The sequence below is a fragment of the Rhinatrema bivittatum genome, chromosome 1, assembly GCF_901001135.1.
Source record: "Rhinatrema bivittatum chromosome 1, aRhiBiv1.1, whole genome shotgun sequence".
NCBI lineage: Eukaryota > Metazoa > Chordata > Amphibia > Gymnophiona > Rhinatrematidae > Rhinatrema > Rhinatrema bivittatum.
This window is the reverse complement of record NC_042615.1, coordinates 559,018,370-559,036,945: the sequence shown is the minus strand read 5'-3', so window position 1 is coordinate 559,036,945 and position 18,576 is coordinate 559,018,370. Positions and strand designations below refer to the sequence as shown.

The following is an 18,576-nucleotide window of genomic DNA, read 5'->3' as shown; positions in this document are numbered from 1 at the left end:
TCAGGAACAGGTTGGATATCTGTTGTTGCAAACAGTTATCTATATATATAGAGAAAGCATCTCGTAAGTTGCTGAAAATAGAAAATAGAACTTCTAAAGTGGAAACTTAGGTTAAAACACAGTCTGGTGTTATTGCCAGTATTCAATTAACCTCAGTATCAACAATTACAGATAGTTTAATAATACATCAAAAATGTGAAGTTTTAGAGAATTATATATGATCTAAGAACTTACGATTGTTGAATTTCCCTATAACTCGCTTCCTATCTGGAATCGAGTTATTTAAAAAATATGCAATAGAGAAATGTTACACATGCTGTCCGCAGCAGACCTGCGGCACAGCCCCCTCACCTTTCTACTGTAACTCCAGCCACTGGTTCCTCCTCGCTGGCGGCGGTGGGCCGTCAGCTTCGTCCTCGGGCTTCCCTCGATGCCTCCGACTCTGCCACAGTCCCTGGCATTCCCGGTCCTGCTTCCACTTCTCGTCGGGCCTCTCTGCGTGGCCCGCAAAGACATGCTGTTACTCGCGCCGTGCCCCTCCCTAGCCGCGCGCGCATGCATCATTGACTCTTAAGTAGGGACCGCAGCGGGAACCTAGCCGCAGCCCCGGATGATGATGTCAACCCAATCTCAGTATTTAAGCTCAGGTTTCGCTCCCTAGCGTTGCCTTTGCAACAGGTCCCCTCGCTGGTTGAGTACTCGTTGCTCCTCTTCCAGCTTCTTTAAATCCCGTCTCATTCTCTCCACTCCTTCCGCCATGTCCAATCTGCTGCAGATCTTAGTATCATCCGCAAATAGACAAACCTTACCTTCTATCCTGTCTGTGATGTCGCTCACAAAGATATTGAACAGGACCAGTCCCAACACCAACCCTTGCGGCACTCTGCTCATCACCGCTCTCTTCCAAGTAAGTTCCATTTACCATCACACATTGTCTTCTGTCCTTCAACCGGTTTGCTATCCAGGCCACCACCTTGGCACTCACTCCCAAGCTTCTCATTTTATTCACAAGCCTCCTGTGCGGGATCGTATCAAAAGCTTTGCTATAATCCAAGTAGATGACATCAATTGCTCTTCCTCGATCCAATTCCCTAGTCACCCAATCAAAAAAGTCGATCAGATTTGTCTGACAGGACCTTCCCTTGGTGAAACCATGCTGCCTCTGGTCCAGCAGTTCTGCTGCTTGTAGATAGTTCACTATTCTTTCCTTCAGCAGTGACTCCAATACTTTTCCCACCACCGAGGTGAGGCTAACCGGCCTGCAGTTTCCAGCCTCCTCTCTGCTCCCTCTCTTGTGAAGAGGGACCTCCGCTGCTCTTCTCCAATCACTCGACACCACTCCTGTTTCTAGGGATCTATTGAACAGGTCATGCAGCAGACCCGCCAGCACATCTCTGAGCTGCCTCAGTATCTTGGGATGAACCTCATCATGCCCCATGGCTTTGTCCACTTTCAGTTTTCCTAGCTCTTCCCATACATTCTCTTCCATAAACGGAGTTTCATCCATTCCATTCCCCTGCAGTTCCTAGTTAACTAGCGACAGTCCTTCTCCGGGGTCTTCTTTAGTGAACACTGAACTGAAGTATTCATTTAATATTTCTGCCATTTCTTCATCTGTTTCCACTCATTGAACTTTTTCACCTTTTAATTTCACTATACCACTTTGGATATTTCTCCTTTCACTGATGTATCTGAAAAATGTTTTGTCACCTTGCTTTACCTCTTTGGCAATCCTTTCTTCCACTTGACTTTTTGCTTTCTTGATTTCTTTCTTCGTCTCCCTCAGTTTTATCAGATATTCTTCCTTGTGATTCTCCCTTTGGGATCTTTTATATTTCTTAAACGCTGTTCTTTTATCTTTTATTTTATCAACCACCTCCTTTGTGAACCAGATAGGTTTCATTCTTTTCTTGCTTTTCTTTACATTTCTAACATATATATTAGTCGCTTCAGTAATTGCTCCTTTTAGTTTGGCCCACTGTTGTTCCACATCTCTCATTTTCTCCCAGCCTTCTAGTTCTTCCTCCAGGTACTTCCCCATTTCAACAAAGTCCGTGTTTTTGAAACTCAAAATGCGGGTCTTTGTGCGACTTCTCCGATCTTGTTAGTGATATGAAACTAGATTGTTTGATGATCACTGGTGCTGAGGTGGGCACCCACCCGGACATTAGAGACATCTCCATTAGTGAGCACTAAATTGAGTATAGCTTCCTCCCTCGTAGACTCCATTACGATTTGTTTGAACAGAGCTCCTTGCAGGGCATCCACTATCTCTCTACTACTGTTCGATTCCGCAGAAGGAATTCTCCAGTTTACATCCGGCAGAATAAAATCTCCAACAATCACCACTTCTCCCTTCTTATGCATCTTTTGGATGTCTTCAACCAGATCTCTGTCTAGTACTTCCATTTGATTTGGAGGCCTGTAAACCACGCCAATAAAAACGGATGTCCCATCATCTTTTTTTTAGTACGGCCCATAAAGTTCTTTCTATACATTCTTATGTATAGCTCAGAACTGCCTCTCAGATATGGTAGAAAGGATTGATTGAGAACCCAGTTTAAATTTGGCTGCTTAAGCAACTGTTCAAACGTAAATCTTGAAGCCAATGCATCTCTTTCTGCAGTATATTATTTGAATTCTTGTAACTGAACAGTAAGAATGTGGAAAGAGATCTAGGGATATTTCAGAAAAAGAGAGAAACAAAGCAGCCCCCAGCCTTAGCAGGATAAATGAGGAAAACAAAATACTCCTACAGTTAAGAAGCCTATAAAATAAAATTTGCAAAAATCCAATTTTAACATGGTCTTACAATAGCCATATATCAAGTGATGCAGCAAGGTTTAATGGATTCTCAATTTAAAAATGTCAGAAATAGTGTGGTGTGGTCAGGCTGTTCTCATGCACAGAAACCCAAAAATGGATTGGCTAAATAATGTGAGCATACTACTTACTGAGGTTATGTTAAATTATTTGATCATACTAAACTTAGCATGCATAGTTCTCACTTCCTCTTGTTTTTTCCTGCTGGTTTCCAGGGGTATTTTGCTTGTCAGTGCAGAGGGAAGTGAGAGAGCTAATACATGCCAAGTGAGGAGGTCAAAGGAGAATGGAGAGTTTCAGGAGAGCAGAAAGCTGCCATCACTGTGTTTTTGGAACCCTCTGTCTTCCCTTTCAATGAGGATCTTCAAAATGCAGTGTCGGAGGATGTGAATAGGGCAGTAGGGAGCATGCCAAGGGGGATACTCAAGGGAACAGGCATCTAACCATTCCCCACTCGATGACCACCCTATAGTATAGATGCCACAATGGCTGCATCACAAAGCTTCCAAACATGACCATTTTTCCAGTTCCCATAACTTGTTAAATTGTACTTTCTGATTCAATAAACATCTAATTACTTTTTCTTACCTCAACAGAAAAATCTCAGATCCATTAATTACAATATGAAATGTTAGGCTACTGTATAACTAGCTACTGTACTTTGCAAAACTGATGTCATATTGTTTGGGGAATGGGAGGCATATATAAAATGTACTAATAATACATATATATATATTTTTTTTTTTTTGTCAGGTCCCCACGTTCTTCTTACATGGATGACGATTATGATTCTCTAGCTCTGTGTGATCCTATGCAAAGAATAAATTGTGAAGTGGACAGCCTACCGGAAAGTTGCATTGACAGTGGTTTGTCTACCTTAAGAGACTCAAATGAGTATGATTCAGAAGTGGAATACAAGCATCAAAGGACTTTTCAAAGGTCACAGTGTCCGCAGGAGAGTTTTGGTGGAGATGCTTCTGATACAGATGTAAGCTCTGAAGCTTAATGGATTTTCAAAATGAGATTTTCTTTTGAAGCCATACTGACTCTCTTGTAAGATTGATCTCTTCACAAAGGTTAAAATACAAATAAATAGAAAGATGCCGGATGACCTGACACTTTAAAAAGGGCACTCTAGCTTCATCGAGATAGATGATTATTGGAAGTGTTGCTTCAGTTTTTCATCCAATGAACTCAAACTGCTGTAAGAGTAACAGGTGCATGGAAATACATTTTGAGAGGTATCACAACAAAAGTTAAGGCTAAGGGGCTAGAGAATGTGCTAAAGGATATTTTCCCCCATTTTGGGTGTTATTTTATCACAACAGAATTAGGTGGCAAATATGTGCATAAGTTATACTAATTTTCAAAGTGGACTTAATGCATAAATCCATTTTGAAAATTCTCCCACCAAATTTCCCTGCACAGAGTTGTAGCTCCTAATTTATGTGCAGAACATTTTTGTGAACATGTATGTACATATGTTTGAAAATTCAAACGTATATGAATAAGTTCACACCCTGTCTCCCTGCCTCCGAGAATGCCTTTGCTGAGTTCAGGTAAACTTATATGCATACACAATATACATGCATTAAGTTGCCTGCATATTGGGTGGGCAATGATATTAAAGCCCATTTCTTCTTCAATATCATTGCCCACCCAATATGCAACTGTTTTATCTGGAGAAATAGCTTTTAAAATTGTCATCTTTGAGGGTAATTTTCAAAAGAACATCTGCAGCTTAAAACACACACAAATAGCCTTTTATAAAATGCAAGTAAACATATACGTTTTATATATGTGTGTAAGATTACCCTGACTGAGAGGAGACATTTCTCGAGCTGGGGTTGGAAAAGAGTTTGAATTTATGTGCATACATCTGGATTTCCAAAAGTATGCGAGTACATTTTCAAGAAAATTTTCTTTGCACGTGTTAGTAGGTAAGTGTGTGTGGGTAGGTTTGGTGATATAATTTTCAAAGCAGACATATGTGCATAAGTCTGTTATGAAACTTAGTATAACTTATGCACAATGTTACAAAATTATTCTCTTTTAAGTGAATTTTAAAAGCCCTGTGTTCACCAAAACCGGGAGATATGTGCACAAGTCGGGCTGGTTTGTGCCAAGCGGATTTTAAAAGCCGTCTGAGGATGCACATATTTCCCACTGCGCATAGATGTAAAACCTTTCTGAAAAAGGGTGGAGCATGGTCGTGGTCTGGGGCACGGGCATGTTGGGCCCTGGCCAAGAAGTGAGCACATAAATACTTATGTGTCCCTGCGCACGCCGTGGTCCCTTGCTGCATATGTTTACTTCTGCTATGGATAGCGTGTTAACATTTAAAACAAAAAAATGTAGGCAAGTCAGTGTGGTTTTAAGGTTTTGGGCTAACAGGGGGGAAGGGAGGCCATTAGGGAGGATTGCAAGTACTATCCCTAAACTGGGTGAACTGGGAATGAATAGGAAAAATGGAAAACAGCATCGCTGTGTGTCCTTTGTAAACTTGCCCCACTTACATGGTAGATGCGGGATTTGTGCACACGTGCACATCCATTTAAAATTGCGCGTACATGCACACATGTCCAGCCTATTTTATAACATGCACATATGTTATAAAATGGACACGTCTCTGGATGTGGGTTGATGAATGCACATACATGCGCACTCGCATGCCTGTTTAAAAGTTATTGTCCCTGTCTCTGTGGGAAAAATGATTAATACATGTGTCCTTACGTGTGCTGGAAACAGAATTTAAAGAATGCGAGAGGCAGCTGCAGGAAGACTGTGAATAATATACATGTTCCTGTTGCCAGGGATTTCTGGTATTGCTGCATTGGTCAAACTATTGTGGATAACAGCCTTAAGAAAACAGCATTATAATTAGCTAGGCTCCTTGGTGATTGTGCTGTGTCTCTTGCAGCAGTATGAGAATTTCCCAAAGGTGATCAGAAGAAAGGAAGCTGTGTGGGCTTGCTGGCCTATGTATCATGACATAGAAACATAGAAATGATGACAGAAGAAGACCAAACGGCCCAGCAAGCTTTCACACTTTTTTTTTCTCTCACATTAATGTAGAGAGCAGGGTTGGAACTGCATCTAAGTGAAATATCTAGCTTAATTAGTTAGGGGTATTAACCACCGCAAAAGCAAGCTACTTATCTGTTTATCCAGACTATGTAATTCAGTCCTTGTTGGTTGTTGCCTGAATATAGATCCACGTTTCTTCATTCCCCCCTGCTGTTGAAGCAGAGAGCTATGCTGGCTATGCATTGAAAGTGAAGTATCAGTCTTGCGCCCCTGTCGTTGAAGCAGAGGGCTATGCTGGATATGCATGAAGTGTCAAACTTTCTCCCCTGCCGTTCAAGCAGAGAGCTATGCTGGATATGCATTGAAAGTGAAGTATCAGGCTTATTTGGTTTGGGGTAGTAACCACCGTAACAAGCAAGCTACTCCCCGCTTTTTTGTGAATGCAAATCCTTTTTTCCACATTTCCTCATTGCCGCTGAATCTTAGAGCAATGTTGGAGTCGCATTAACTGTGGTATGTTTATTGAATAAGGGTATTATCACCAGGTAGTAGCCGTCATTCCCGTGAGCCACCCACTCTTCATTCACATCCTCTAGACTTTATGGATCCACAGTGTTTATCCCACGCCCCTTTGAAGTCCTTTACAGTTTTGGACATCTTTTGATAATACTTGTGGTGGTCAAAAACTAGCATCATGGCTTTTAAGAAGTTCAGTTTTCTTAAGATCAGTATGGCTACAAATTTTCAGTAATTCACTCATTTAACTATACAAATAATATTGAGCAAATATGTACTTAGAACAGTCTACAAAGCTTCAAGAAGCAGCTCGGTTTGATTTTAATGTATGTCAATCTTAAACAGATTAACAGATAAATGATGTGGTTTCTGTCAAAATACAGAAAAGATTTTCTGTTTTAAAGTAGTACATTTTGTAGTAGATTTTCTATTTTAAATTATTAAAGTTAGTAAATTTTGATGGTTGATCCTTTCTTTAGCCTTCAGTAGAACTATAAGTGGCCTGTACCGATGTTCTATTAAAGAATTGCTTACTTTTAAAATAAATCTAAATAAATGTGACTATGTAACCCCTGCCATATTCCCCAACATATTATGGTAAAAGCCTTTTGTATTTATGACAGCAAAAATATGTTGCACCATGAAACCTCAGTCTCTCTTAGCTAAAAGGGAAAAGGAAAACATTACATAATGGTGACATAGTGCAAATTCATGAATTCAGTGCAGAAAAAAAAACACCCGTGATGTGATCAGCCAATGCAACAATTGGACTAATTTTGGTCACATTAGTTCAGGTTTGAAAAAAGTGGTAACATGCTACAGCAGTAACCTTAAACACTTATTTCTCCTCAGGGGAGACTAGACTCTAACAGGAGAAAAACACAAGCTGTTATATTGATTTTGTTTCTTCTTTGCACCTGACTGAAATGTAACCTATTTTTGATAGCAAACACGGATTTCATTTAAGCCTGTATCGTGTTGAGAAATCCCATGCTCTCACATGTCTCAGGATGGATGGTGTTGACTCCATAACAGGCTGCAGACATCTGGGGAAATCTGTGGGGCCACTTGTGGGCATCTCCAAGCCATGTAGCAGCATTCCCTTAAAGCAATAATGAATAACTGCAGATTACCTACCACAGTAACAGTTTACACTGTATGATATCTGTGTGTGATGTGTATGCATCATAGGGAGTTAAAATGTAAACCCTCCTCCTCCTCTGGCATTGTACCAGCCCTTTTATTTGGTAAGGATAACAAAATCAAGCAAATTTCACTTTCTGTGTCAGAACCAAAGAACCTTTGGTTCTGACACAAGTTAATATTTTAGTTATATATTGTGTTTCATTATCTCATGTGTTAATGAGTTTGCACCTGACTGGTACATCACAGTTTTTGATAGCTTTTTTCTTACGATATGGGATGTTGAAAATAATACTGTTTGCTTCCAGGTTCCAGAAATTCGGGATGAAGAGTCATATGGAACAGACACTAGTAATACACTATTAGACTGGAAACCTTCACGGCCAGTCAGCCGAAGCAGTTCTGGGGCCTCGGGAGCCTCTCAGCGAAAATGCATCTCTGCCCTCCCTCCCCAGGTACCTTTGATTGGTATCAGCCATATTGTTTCTCTCTCTCTGGTGCTAAATTGTTTCATTGACTTGGTGTCATTGATTGCTCTGCTTTGGTCTCTTCTTCAGGCTGATGCAGCAGACAGGGAGCTCAAGTACCCCAACACGGAGAAGGCTTATAAGATTGTCCTTGCTGGGGATGCAGCAGTAGGGAAATCAAGCTTTCTTATGAGGCTTTGCAAAAATGAATTTCGTGGAAACACCAGCGCCACATTGGGTATGTTGCCAGCACCATTACATGCATTATAAATGTGTACTACTTCATCAATCTGAACCTTATAATTTAGACAAGAACTAAAAGACACATACAAACCTTCAGCAGCTATTCCAAAAGCAAAGAGCTTTTGGGGTTTTTTCCTGGTTAATGTGTATCAAAGAATTTCACTTAAAATCTCTTCTGTCAAATCTTTATCTCTGATTATTAATAGATAATGAGCCCTCTGGGGACAGGGAAAGGCCTACAGTATCTTCATGATATCTGCTTTGAAGTGCCTGAAAAGCAGAATATAAATCAATCAAATACGGAGTTAGAATACTAGTCAATCGTCTTTTTCGCTAAAGCACAGAATTGACAATGTTGGCTGCTCTGCATCGTGCCTGTACAGCTTTGTGATAATCACTGTTGCGCATTTATCCTTTTATTTCTTGTCATTTCCATTACAAACACATTGGGAGTAACTCTGCCTTTGGCTTCTGGCTTGTGCCTGTGGACACGTTCTGGATTTATTTGTATGGCTAAATGACAGCTCTTCACCTTTTGAGGCAGTAATACCTAACACAAAAGGCTAGAGGTGTATTTTTTGGATTGCTGTTTCAATGGTGGTGACTGCTCAAGTCAAAGGAAATTATGGAAATAAAATAGGCAACTCTTAGATAGTGGGCATCAGTCATTATTCACTCAATGTGGTTTTCTATCTGGTATTGTAAGATAGCTGTCCAGCATATATTTGTATAATATTGATACTATGGAAAAGATTTCAACAATATGCATATATTTGTGGGGGTGAGGGGGAACATCTCATTTCCTTATTCAGCCAGATCTAATATCTTTTATCGCCAATTTTTCTTCTTTCTCAAAAAAAATATGCCCAGATAACTTATCTGCCAAGATCAAGTAAAACTATAAAACAAATCTTGCTTTATATTCTGTAGCAATCTTAGAACTCTGTATGTCAAAATCAGATATCTATTTAATAAACCTCATTGTTTTAAATGATTGCAACCTAATCAGCTGCTGGTCAAACAGAAATAATAAATGGAAGCAGATTTTCTAGAGGAGCAGTTGTATATAATACATTAGAAATCAAATTATAAAACTCGGGCATTTTTAAGATTCCTGACTTGTCCCTTAGTATTGTTTGATTAGTGTGTCAAGGCATATAAGGAGTGATGGGCCCACTGAGCAGCCCCAATTTTCAAAGCGGACTTGTGTGCAAGTCAGAATCCCCCTGTACCTTACATTGGATCCCATGTCCGGGCTGAGTGTACCCTTGCACCTGGCCTGTTCGGTACCATTTTCTGAAATGGCGCCAACCTGACCTTTCCCCAGCCATGTCACTGGGCTAAGGTCCGGGCAACGGAGCCAGGCAGACCTTACCCCAGTCACATGGCTGGGTCAGGGTCAGGTCGGTGCCATTTTGGAAAATGGTGCCAACCGGAATGGGTGCAAGATGCACCCATCCCCAACGCGAAATCCAATGTAAGGTAGAGGGGGGTCGGGGGTGACATTCCTGCTCCTTTTTTTTTATGGGGGTGGGGGTTTTGTTGTAGGGACTTTGGGGGGCTGGGGCGGTTTCGTTGAGAAACTTCAGGGGGGGGTTGATTGATTTGCTTGAAGGGGTGGGTATGGGAGCAGGCATCCGGGGCCTGAAAGTAAGTGTTTGTTTGGGAGGGCCACTGCAGCATGTATGCTTTTAACTTTTCCCATTTTGGGGGAGTCCGGGCTGCCTCGACCAGCCACCCTGGATTGAGATGGGATCAGCACTGACCCTTAACCTTCCTGTTTCCCGCAAATGTTTTTGGGGGGAACAACACCCCTTTAAGGCAATGAATGCCCTGTGAGGTTCGGGCCGGTGCTGCATAGTTTGGTAGCAACACAAAAGAACATGCCATACAGTCGTGATGCTTTTTTGGGGGAGGGGGCCCTACTATTGCAGCAACCCCCCCCCCCCCCCCGCTGCGATAGTGGGACTCCTCCTGTGAGAAAACAATGTGACTTAGTGGATTTAGGGATAATTTTAGCCAGATAAGTAAACATGCCCTAGAATGACCCATCCCGATCCCCACTTAGCCAGATAAATAGTTATTTAGATAAGAGACTATCGCTCAGCGTGGCAAAATATTCAAACAGCACCACTTAGCCGGATAAGTCTGAACTTATCCGGTTAAGTGGCACTGAATATCAACCTCTCTCTATTTAGGCAGATTTAAGAGTAAGCCCTAAACAGGACAATTTTATTGGTTGATTCAGTTTTTAATCTTAAATATGCTTATGCAGTCAGATTTTTATTGCTCGCAGGGGCTTTCTTGTTGTTGCAGTATTTTTCTACCAGAGGTTAGATTTAGCTGTTCATACAATCTCAACTTTTATTTGATGTGCTATTTGATCACATAGCTTATGTGTCTCTGTAAATCCCTGCGTACATCTGGTAGTGCTATTGAAATGATGACAATAGCAGCATTACAGTAAACAAAAACGTTGACAGTTTTATTATTGTTTTTAATAAAGGAGTCGATTTTCAGATGAAAACTTTGGTTGTTGATGGAGAGCCTACAGTGTTGCAACTATGGGATACGGCAGGACAAGAAAGGTAAAGATAAATCAATAAATATTAAACTTGATTTTATACTAAAGTTGTCATGGGGTATTGATAAGTACTAAAAACATAAGTCGCTGTTTCAAGAACATCCATGTCTTTGTACAGGTGCAGAATTTGTATTTCCAGTTATCACTTTCATTTTATTTTCAAATTCTTCTTGTTCAGGTCATTCTGCCATTTCATCTTTTGCTACTTTGGAAGAACATGACTTCCTCAGATCAAACATCCTTGCCACCCAATTAAGGGGGTCATTTTAAAATTGTCTGCATTGATGCAAAGTTTGTGGATACTTTTTACTTGCAGATTTTACACTAATTTTAAAAAGGAAAGTACACAATTACTTTCCTTTTGAACATTATCCCAGAAACATATTCATATCTGCTACTTTGTGTATTTCCAAGAAAAATATACACATACTTTTGAAAATTCAAACGTATGTATTTAAGTGCATACCCTTCCCCAACCCTGCTCCCAGAATACCTCCCCTTACTGCAGGTAAAGTACACACGCAAGGTCTCTATGTGTGTACTTTTACTCTGATCCCATTTCCACAGGTAAAGGACTAGTTTCATCTGCGAAAATGACTTTGAAAATAACCCTCTAATTATTCAGAAGTACAAAAGTGAAATGCTTTGATCTGCAACTTTTTCAGAGAGCTCTGGAGTCAAAATAAATTTCTTGATTAAATTGATCTAGGGCCAGCCAGGATAGCTGAATGCACACTACTATGCAGAGGACCTGGGCTTAATTTCCAGAACAGGTTTGCTGCTTCTCGGGCTGACTAGGGATACCGCAGAGACAGTGATTACAACCCCTAAGAAAAAAGCATCCACTGCATCCACAAAGCTGTCACATATGCCTCTGCCCTAGTTACTAAACAGATTAATCATGCCTGTAATGTTTTTACTTGCGAAAATAATTTTAATCAACTGCTGTCAATAATAAAATAAATCCTTACAGTTCAGGGGTGGGGGTAGAAAGATTCTGCCTACCAGTGACAAACCTATTTAGAATTGTTGTTGGCTACCTAAGATATCTGTGCTGCGGCATTGGCCTAAATAGAACATGGATGTCCTTGGCAGGTAATGCTAGCCACTTGTGTTCTAAACGTAAACAGCAAAGAGTAGCATCACACCTGGAACAAGCAATGCATAGCTTTTATCAAATAACTTTGCTTATTTCTCCCAAAGATTTCGAAGTATTGCTAAATCATACTTTCGGAGAGCTGATGGTGTCTTGTTACTATATGATGTGACATGCGAGAAGAGCTTCCTAAATGTACGGGAATGGGTAGATATGATTGAGGTAAGAACTTTCTCTGGGGAGACAAAACAGATGGAACATTTATGGTTCTGTTTTCTGAATGCTGTCTTCTGATTCAGGTGTTCTTCAGAATTAGTGTAGAAACACATGTAATGCCCATTTTCCATCGATAAGCAGGATGAATTAGCCATTACATGTGGATGTCGTCATCCAGTGGCACTGAATAGACTCCTCTCCAAGCTAGTAGAGTTGTGAGCTCTACTGGGCATGTATTGGAGTTCCCATGCCGGCATTGTCTCTTGAACCTCCTCAGTCATTTTTTGTTCAAGCATCATGGATGTATACCAAATCTCTCCTCTTAATTTTTCTCAAAATTCTCTTAATTTGGCATATTTGCCTCAAAAAATCTTCTTTGTTACCTTGCTACCTCTGCAGTTCCACAAGAGTACTTTTCAGTGCTACTAATAAAACAAAAAAAAAAAATGAAAACAAAAAACATGACCCTACCTCCCAACATGTCTGGCCAGCAGAAAAAGTCAATAAAGGTGAACAGGTTTAAAAGTCGTATCTATGACATGATTATGTCCACCAATGGCCATGAGTTGTGTTACTAATGCCTTGGACAGGAACACGGCCAAAAGAACTGTTATGATTGTGGACGGATGTTCCCATGCTTGCAGCGTTCCAGGGTGCTTCACATTGAGAAACTGTGTAAATCTCTCTAGAGTTGCAGTAGGCCCTTATCCCACAGTGCAGTGTCATCTCCCTCGCCATAAAAAGAATTGAGCAGGAGCTCCTTAAAAACTATGCCATCTGTTCAAGCCTAAACTGTGGTGTCTATTTCCACCAGCCTGTCTTGCATTGCAGACAAAGCAGTTTCAATCATTTGAGCTGATACTGGCACCGTCGAAGTGCCCTTCATTGGTGCCATTGATGCAAGGAGAGCATCATTGTTCCAAAAACATGAAGCATCAAGTCACCCATTGTATCCTACACCAATGCATTCAATGTAAGGCACATCAAAGCACTTGATACATGATGTACCGATGCACTTGATGCTCAATGCACCAATGCCTGTGAAGCGAGCATTGATGCACATGGCACCTCCCATCTATTGATTCCATGATGTACAGTGTGAGGATACATAGCATAACCCCTAAACGATATCATTGTCTTCCACCGGATTTCTCTATGTGCATCTCCAAAGACTCATTGAAGCATGCCAAGTCATCTAAAGCGTCTAAGCATCTACTTCATTGAAGTTACCGATGCATTGCCTCAGTCTTCATTTTATCAAGCTGTTTTGCCAAAACAGCTGTATGCAGCCCATCCTAGATCTGCAAGAAAAGAGTCAGGTTATTGCTGTTCCACCCTCCCTACCTAGACTAGTGGAGGAAGGATTTCTCCTGGAAACTACAGAACTGGGATCATCCATGCTTCCGCTCACCTCAAACAGATAGCTCATTCTTATGCAGTAGCCTATCTTTGTCTCAGAAGATGTCCCACCACCTAAGCCAGACCAGAGGACACACTGGTCACTCGACTGAATCACAGATTTGGTGAAGAGTTTCTTTACCTCTCAGACCAAGGAGATAGAAGGAACATTCCAGCCTCTCCTTTCCACCATCACTATGGTGATACCACAGACCAGAGTCGTGATTTCACCTATAGGGGTAAATTCATCATCAAGGGCTATTCATTTATTTATTTATTTAAAAGGGTTTACATACCACTTTTACAACTAAAAAGTTGGGCAAAACGGTTTACAAATAAAATACATAATAAAAGCCATGTAAAAACAAATAAAACAGGTATCAATAAACAACTGTAGGAAGGTGAGGGATAAGGAGAGAAGGAAAAAATAAAAGCGAAGGCTCCAGAAATAGTAATTAAATACTAATTGACAGCTTATAGTGGTGTCAGGGGGTGTTAAAGGCTAAAGCAAAGAGGAATGTTTTTAGATATTTTTTTTTTAATTCTGTGTGTGATGGTATTTGTCTTAGAAGGTCCGGGAGTGTATTCCAGAGTGTGGGGCCAGCAACCGAGAAGGCACGACATCTCGTGATATCTAGTCTGGCTAGCCTTACTGATGGTGCATCCAGGAGATTTTTGTGTAATGAACGAAGTTGTCTGCTGGGCTGGTAAATTTGGAGTAGAGCGCATAACCAAGTTGAAGAGTCTTTGTGAATTAAATTATGGACGATAGATAACATTTTGTACTGTATTCTGAATTTTACTGGGAGCCAATATAGTGAAGATAGTATTGGAGATATGTGTTCTTTGCGGCAGGTGCTGGTCAAAATACGTGCAGCTGTGTTTTGTATTAACTGTAAAGGGCAAAGAGCATTGTCTAGGAGGCCAAGGTAAAGGGCATTGCAGTAGTCAATGCCTGTAAAAATAAGAGATTCTAAAATTGTACGGAAGTTGTGTGAAAATAGCAAAGGACAAAATTGTTTTAGTAGGTGTAGTTTATAGAATGCATTTTTTTACTATTGTAAAAATGTCAGGACATAGTCAATAAGCACACCAAGGTTTTGAGCTTTTGATATGATGGGAATCAATTATATCATCTAAGAACAAGTGAGAGGCGGGGCTGCAGGCAGAATGAGGAATAGTTGATACGTGTATGACTTCTGTTTTAGAGGTATTTAGTTTTAGGCAGTTGTGGGAAATTTTGAATTTAATATTCAGGTTGCTAAGAAGATGACAGAGGGGTAGTAAGTAGATGTTAAATAGAGTAGTGGAGAGTGAGCGTTCATCATCTATTATAGCATTTTCCAGTAAGTCAGAGGTGATAAATCAGGCCACTCCTTCTCAGAGTCAACAGCAACCACCTCCCAATTTGCCCTCTTTGTCATGAGAATCCTAGATAAGTGAGTCAGTGCCCTTAGATTCAGATAAAGTCTCTTACCAGAATATCCTCCAACCCACTTCCAGATCCTCTAGACCAAACCTTGCCCCAGAGGATCCTCACCTATTCTGAATTTGTGGGAAAAGTTGGATAATTTGCGCCCATATATGCAAGGACATAGACCTCCTGAGCTCCTTGGCCTACTTCAAATACTGGATACTCCAGCAGCTCTTCCAGCTCACAACATCTTCAACAGCATACAGTTGAGAATGTAGGAAACTCCCTTTTCAGACACTCCTATGGCTAGAAAACTGGACCTTAAATATAGACTTCAATAATCACTGAGTTTTGGTGTCATTCAACTGCCTCACCAGTCTGCTATGAAAAATGAGAAGAAGACACAAATTCACTCAAATTCTCCCCCAGGAAAAGACCACAAATTCTACCTAATTTTGGCAAGAAAGTTTTTCAAAGCGCATTGCTTTCTTCTCGCATATCTGTCCACCAATTCTACATGGCGCAGTATATCCATGACTGGATTCAGAAACTGAAGCCTTTCATACTGAGCAAGGCAACTATTATCCCCAACCACTCCTGGATGCAGAAGAGAACATCCACTATCTACTTCGATCAGTCTACAAATCCTTTGATTTTATTGGATTTATTTCTTCAGCCTCTATTGGAGCTAAATGTATGGCATGACTTTGAACCAGCTGCATCCGCAAGGACTAAACTGGAGGACATCCCCTGCTTTTTGTTGGCGAAAAGCTCCAGAAGATACTCACACAGATAAAGGACCAGAATATGGTAGTACAGCCTCTCTTGAAAGCTCTTAAACAGCCCTCCACGTTGAGTCATCACTTCTACCCATACAGATGACCATGCTTTCACAGGCAGCCCTATCAGTCTTTTGAACAGTACTGTCTGGTACCTCTTTCAGCACAAAATCAATAGCGACTTCTGGTTACATCTTAACAAACAGAACACAGTTTGGCAAAATCCACACAACAGGTCTAGCATACCCCAAACCAGGGTCTGGTTTTCAATCTTTCCAAATAATCCATTTCCCGCTCTCTCAGTAGGGGGAGGAATCCAACATTTCATGGAGGAGTGACATCAAATCAGCAAGGACACTTGGGTCCTCCGAATCATGCAGTCTATATACCAGTTTCGTCTCTCCTGGCCACCATCCCTTCCACATTGTTCGACGCTCCACCCAGATCTGTCTCATCTGCTGCAACTTCGTTTGGAAGCCCAGTCTCTTCTCCAAAAACAAGCAATAGAGCCAATCCCACCGTCTCAACATACATGGAGCTTCTAATCCTGATATTTCTTTATTCCCAAGAAAATGGGATTGTGGCCCATTCTGGACTTGAGACATTTAAACAAACATACTCCAAGACAAATTCAAAATGAACTCCCTCGCACGATTCTCCCTTACACGTAGAAGGACAAATGGATGTATGCCCTGGATCCAAAAGATCTATGCGCTCACATACCCATTAAGCCTTCACATTGACTCTACCTCTGCTTCCAAGTCGAATCTTCCCATTACCAGTACAAAGTACTCTTGATTGGCTTGTCGTCAACCCAGAGGATCTTTACAAAATGCCTCATGATTGTGGTGGCTCATTTGCGGCACCAGAGAATAAGTCTTCCCCTACCTGGACGATTGGCTCATCACTGTGAAATCATAAGAGGAAATGCTCCACTCTCTGTACACAGCAATATGTTTTCTGCATTGCTTAGCGTTTCTGGTCAACTAACTGCGTAAACACCATGACATCGCTCATCTACAAGCTCTATCCTCTCCACCCTCAATAGCCAGAAGGCTCCTTGTGGCCCTCTGTCATGTGGTGGCTATCGATGTGGTTCTGCTGACACATCTTCATATCCACTACCTCCAGTGGGGCCTGTGTACCCAGTGGGATCAACTAACTCATCCTCTTTTATCTCCAGTGCAAATAACAGCAACAATGAAATGGGAGTTGCAGTAATGGTTATGCCCCTCGAATTCTCCAGGAAGGACCCCTCTTTTTGTCACTCCCTATCAAATGGTGCTGGCAATGGATGCCTCCCCCAAAGGTGGGAGCGCACACAGCGACCATTTGAACACACATCTAGTCTGTTCAGGATCGCCGTTGTCAAATCAATCTACTGGAGTTGAGTGAAATCAGACATGCTTATCAGTGTTCATTCATCTCCTTCAGGGAAAGAGCATCTAAATTCAAACTGACAACAACATTGTCGTTTTTACATCAACAAGCAAGGAGGAAGGGGATCATGGTTTCTGTGCTAGGAAGCTTTAAAAATCTGGAATTGGGTAGAAAGAAATCTAGCTGTTTTACAGGGTACCTATCTGCTGGGCATCTCCAATACACTGGCAGATCGATTCAGCAGAGTTTTTCAACCACAAGAGTGGTCTCTGTAGCAATCAATGACCAATGAACTCTTCAGCTTCTGGGCTTTGCTGTCAGTGGACTTTTTGACATCATAAGAGAATGCAAAACTAAATCAATTTTGTTCAGTTCTGCCAGGCTATCACAGTCTAGCTTAGGATGCTTTCCACTTTGATTGAGGACAAAGCCACTGTTAACACTGATTGCCAGAAGAGTGCAGAAGGTTTTTCAAGACCGTGCTTGGTTGCTCCTTATAGCCCCAGTGTGATCCAGACAGATTTGGTATGCATATCTCATACAAATTTCCAGCAATCCCCCCATATATCTGGGAACAGATCCTGCATTGTTAACTCAGGAAGATAGAACATTGTATCATCCCAACCTCTCATCCCTCAACCTCACAGCTTGGATTTTGAGCGTTCAGTGATCACAGATCTCTACTTAACCAACAAAATGTGTAGGCATACTAGTCTCATCTAGAAAGCCTTCATCTAGAAGAAATTATGCCTTCAAATGGAATAGATACTCCAAATGTTGCCAACAGAATGCTTTGTGCCCATTTGGTTGTAAACCTAAGCATCTGCTGAAATACTTACTCCATCTTTGTCACTCCGGTCGTGTCACCTCTTCAATGTGAGTGCACCTCAGCGCTGTAGTGGCTTACAATTCTCAACTGGGTGGCAAACTGATCTCTAATCAACTGCTGATATCTCTTTTCATGAAAGGTCTATGGCAGGTCACGCGCCTAGTACAAAAAACATCTGTTTCATGAGACCTGAAGCCTCTCATTGAGCCAATGGAGCCAGCTTCTCCAAAGTGCTTAACATGGAAGCAGTCTTGGATATTTGCATAGGCAACAGATGCAGTTGCTTCCAGTGCAAAATTTCAAAGACACCATACCAACAGCTTGAGTGATGTCACCTGTTCGATGACCGGCCCTCTCCTGCTCCAGTGCTAATTCACTGAAGAGAAAAATCTGTGCATGTTCAGTAGTCCCTATATCGCAATGACAGAGAGGAGCTTCTTGGTGGCGGGGTAGCGCTTTATGTCCGGGATGGCATCGAGTCCATCCTGCATGAGACTAAATGTACTATCAAATCTTTATGGGTAGAATTACCTTGTGTGCTGGGGAAGAGAATAGTGATAGGAGTATACTACTGTCCACCTGGCCAAATTGGTGAGACAGATAGTGGAATGCTAAGAGAAATTAAGGAAGCTAACCAAACTGGTAGTGCAGTAATAATGGG

General features: G+C 41.3%; 1 protein-coding gene across 1 annotated transcript in view; it reads left to right on the top strand.

The window, feature by feature from the left end:
- RASEF (RAS and EF-hand domain containing) overlaps window positions 1-18,576 on the top strand; it is a 214,722-nt gene that overhangs the window by 172,622 nt on the left and 23,524 nt on the right. Inside the window, exons 10-14 of the mRNA XM_029616719.1 lie at window positions 3,577-3,811; window positions 7,818-7,964; window positions 8,067-8,214; window positions 10,726-10,807; window positions 12,007-12,121. Coding sequence (XP_029472579.1) covers window positions 3,577-3,811; window positions 7,818-7,964; window positions 8,067-8,214; window positions 10,726-10,807; window positions 12,007-12,121 — 727 coding nt within the window. The remainder of the gene's footprint in view (window positions 1-3,576; window positions 3,812-7,817; window positions 7,965-8,066; window positions 8,215-10,725; window positions 10,808-12,006; window positions 12,122-18,576) is intronic.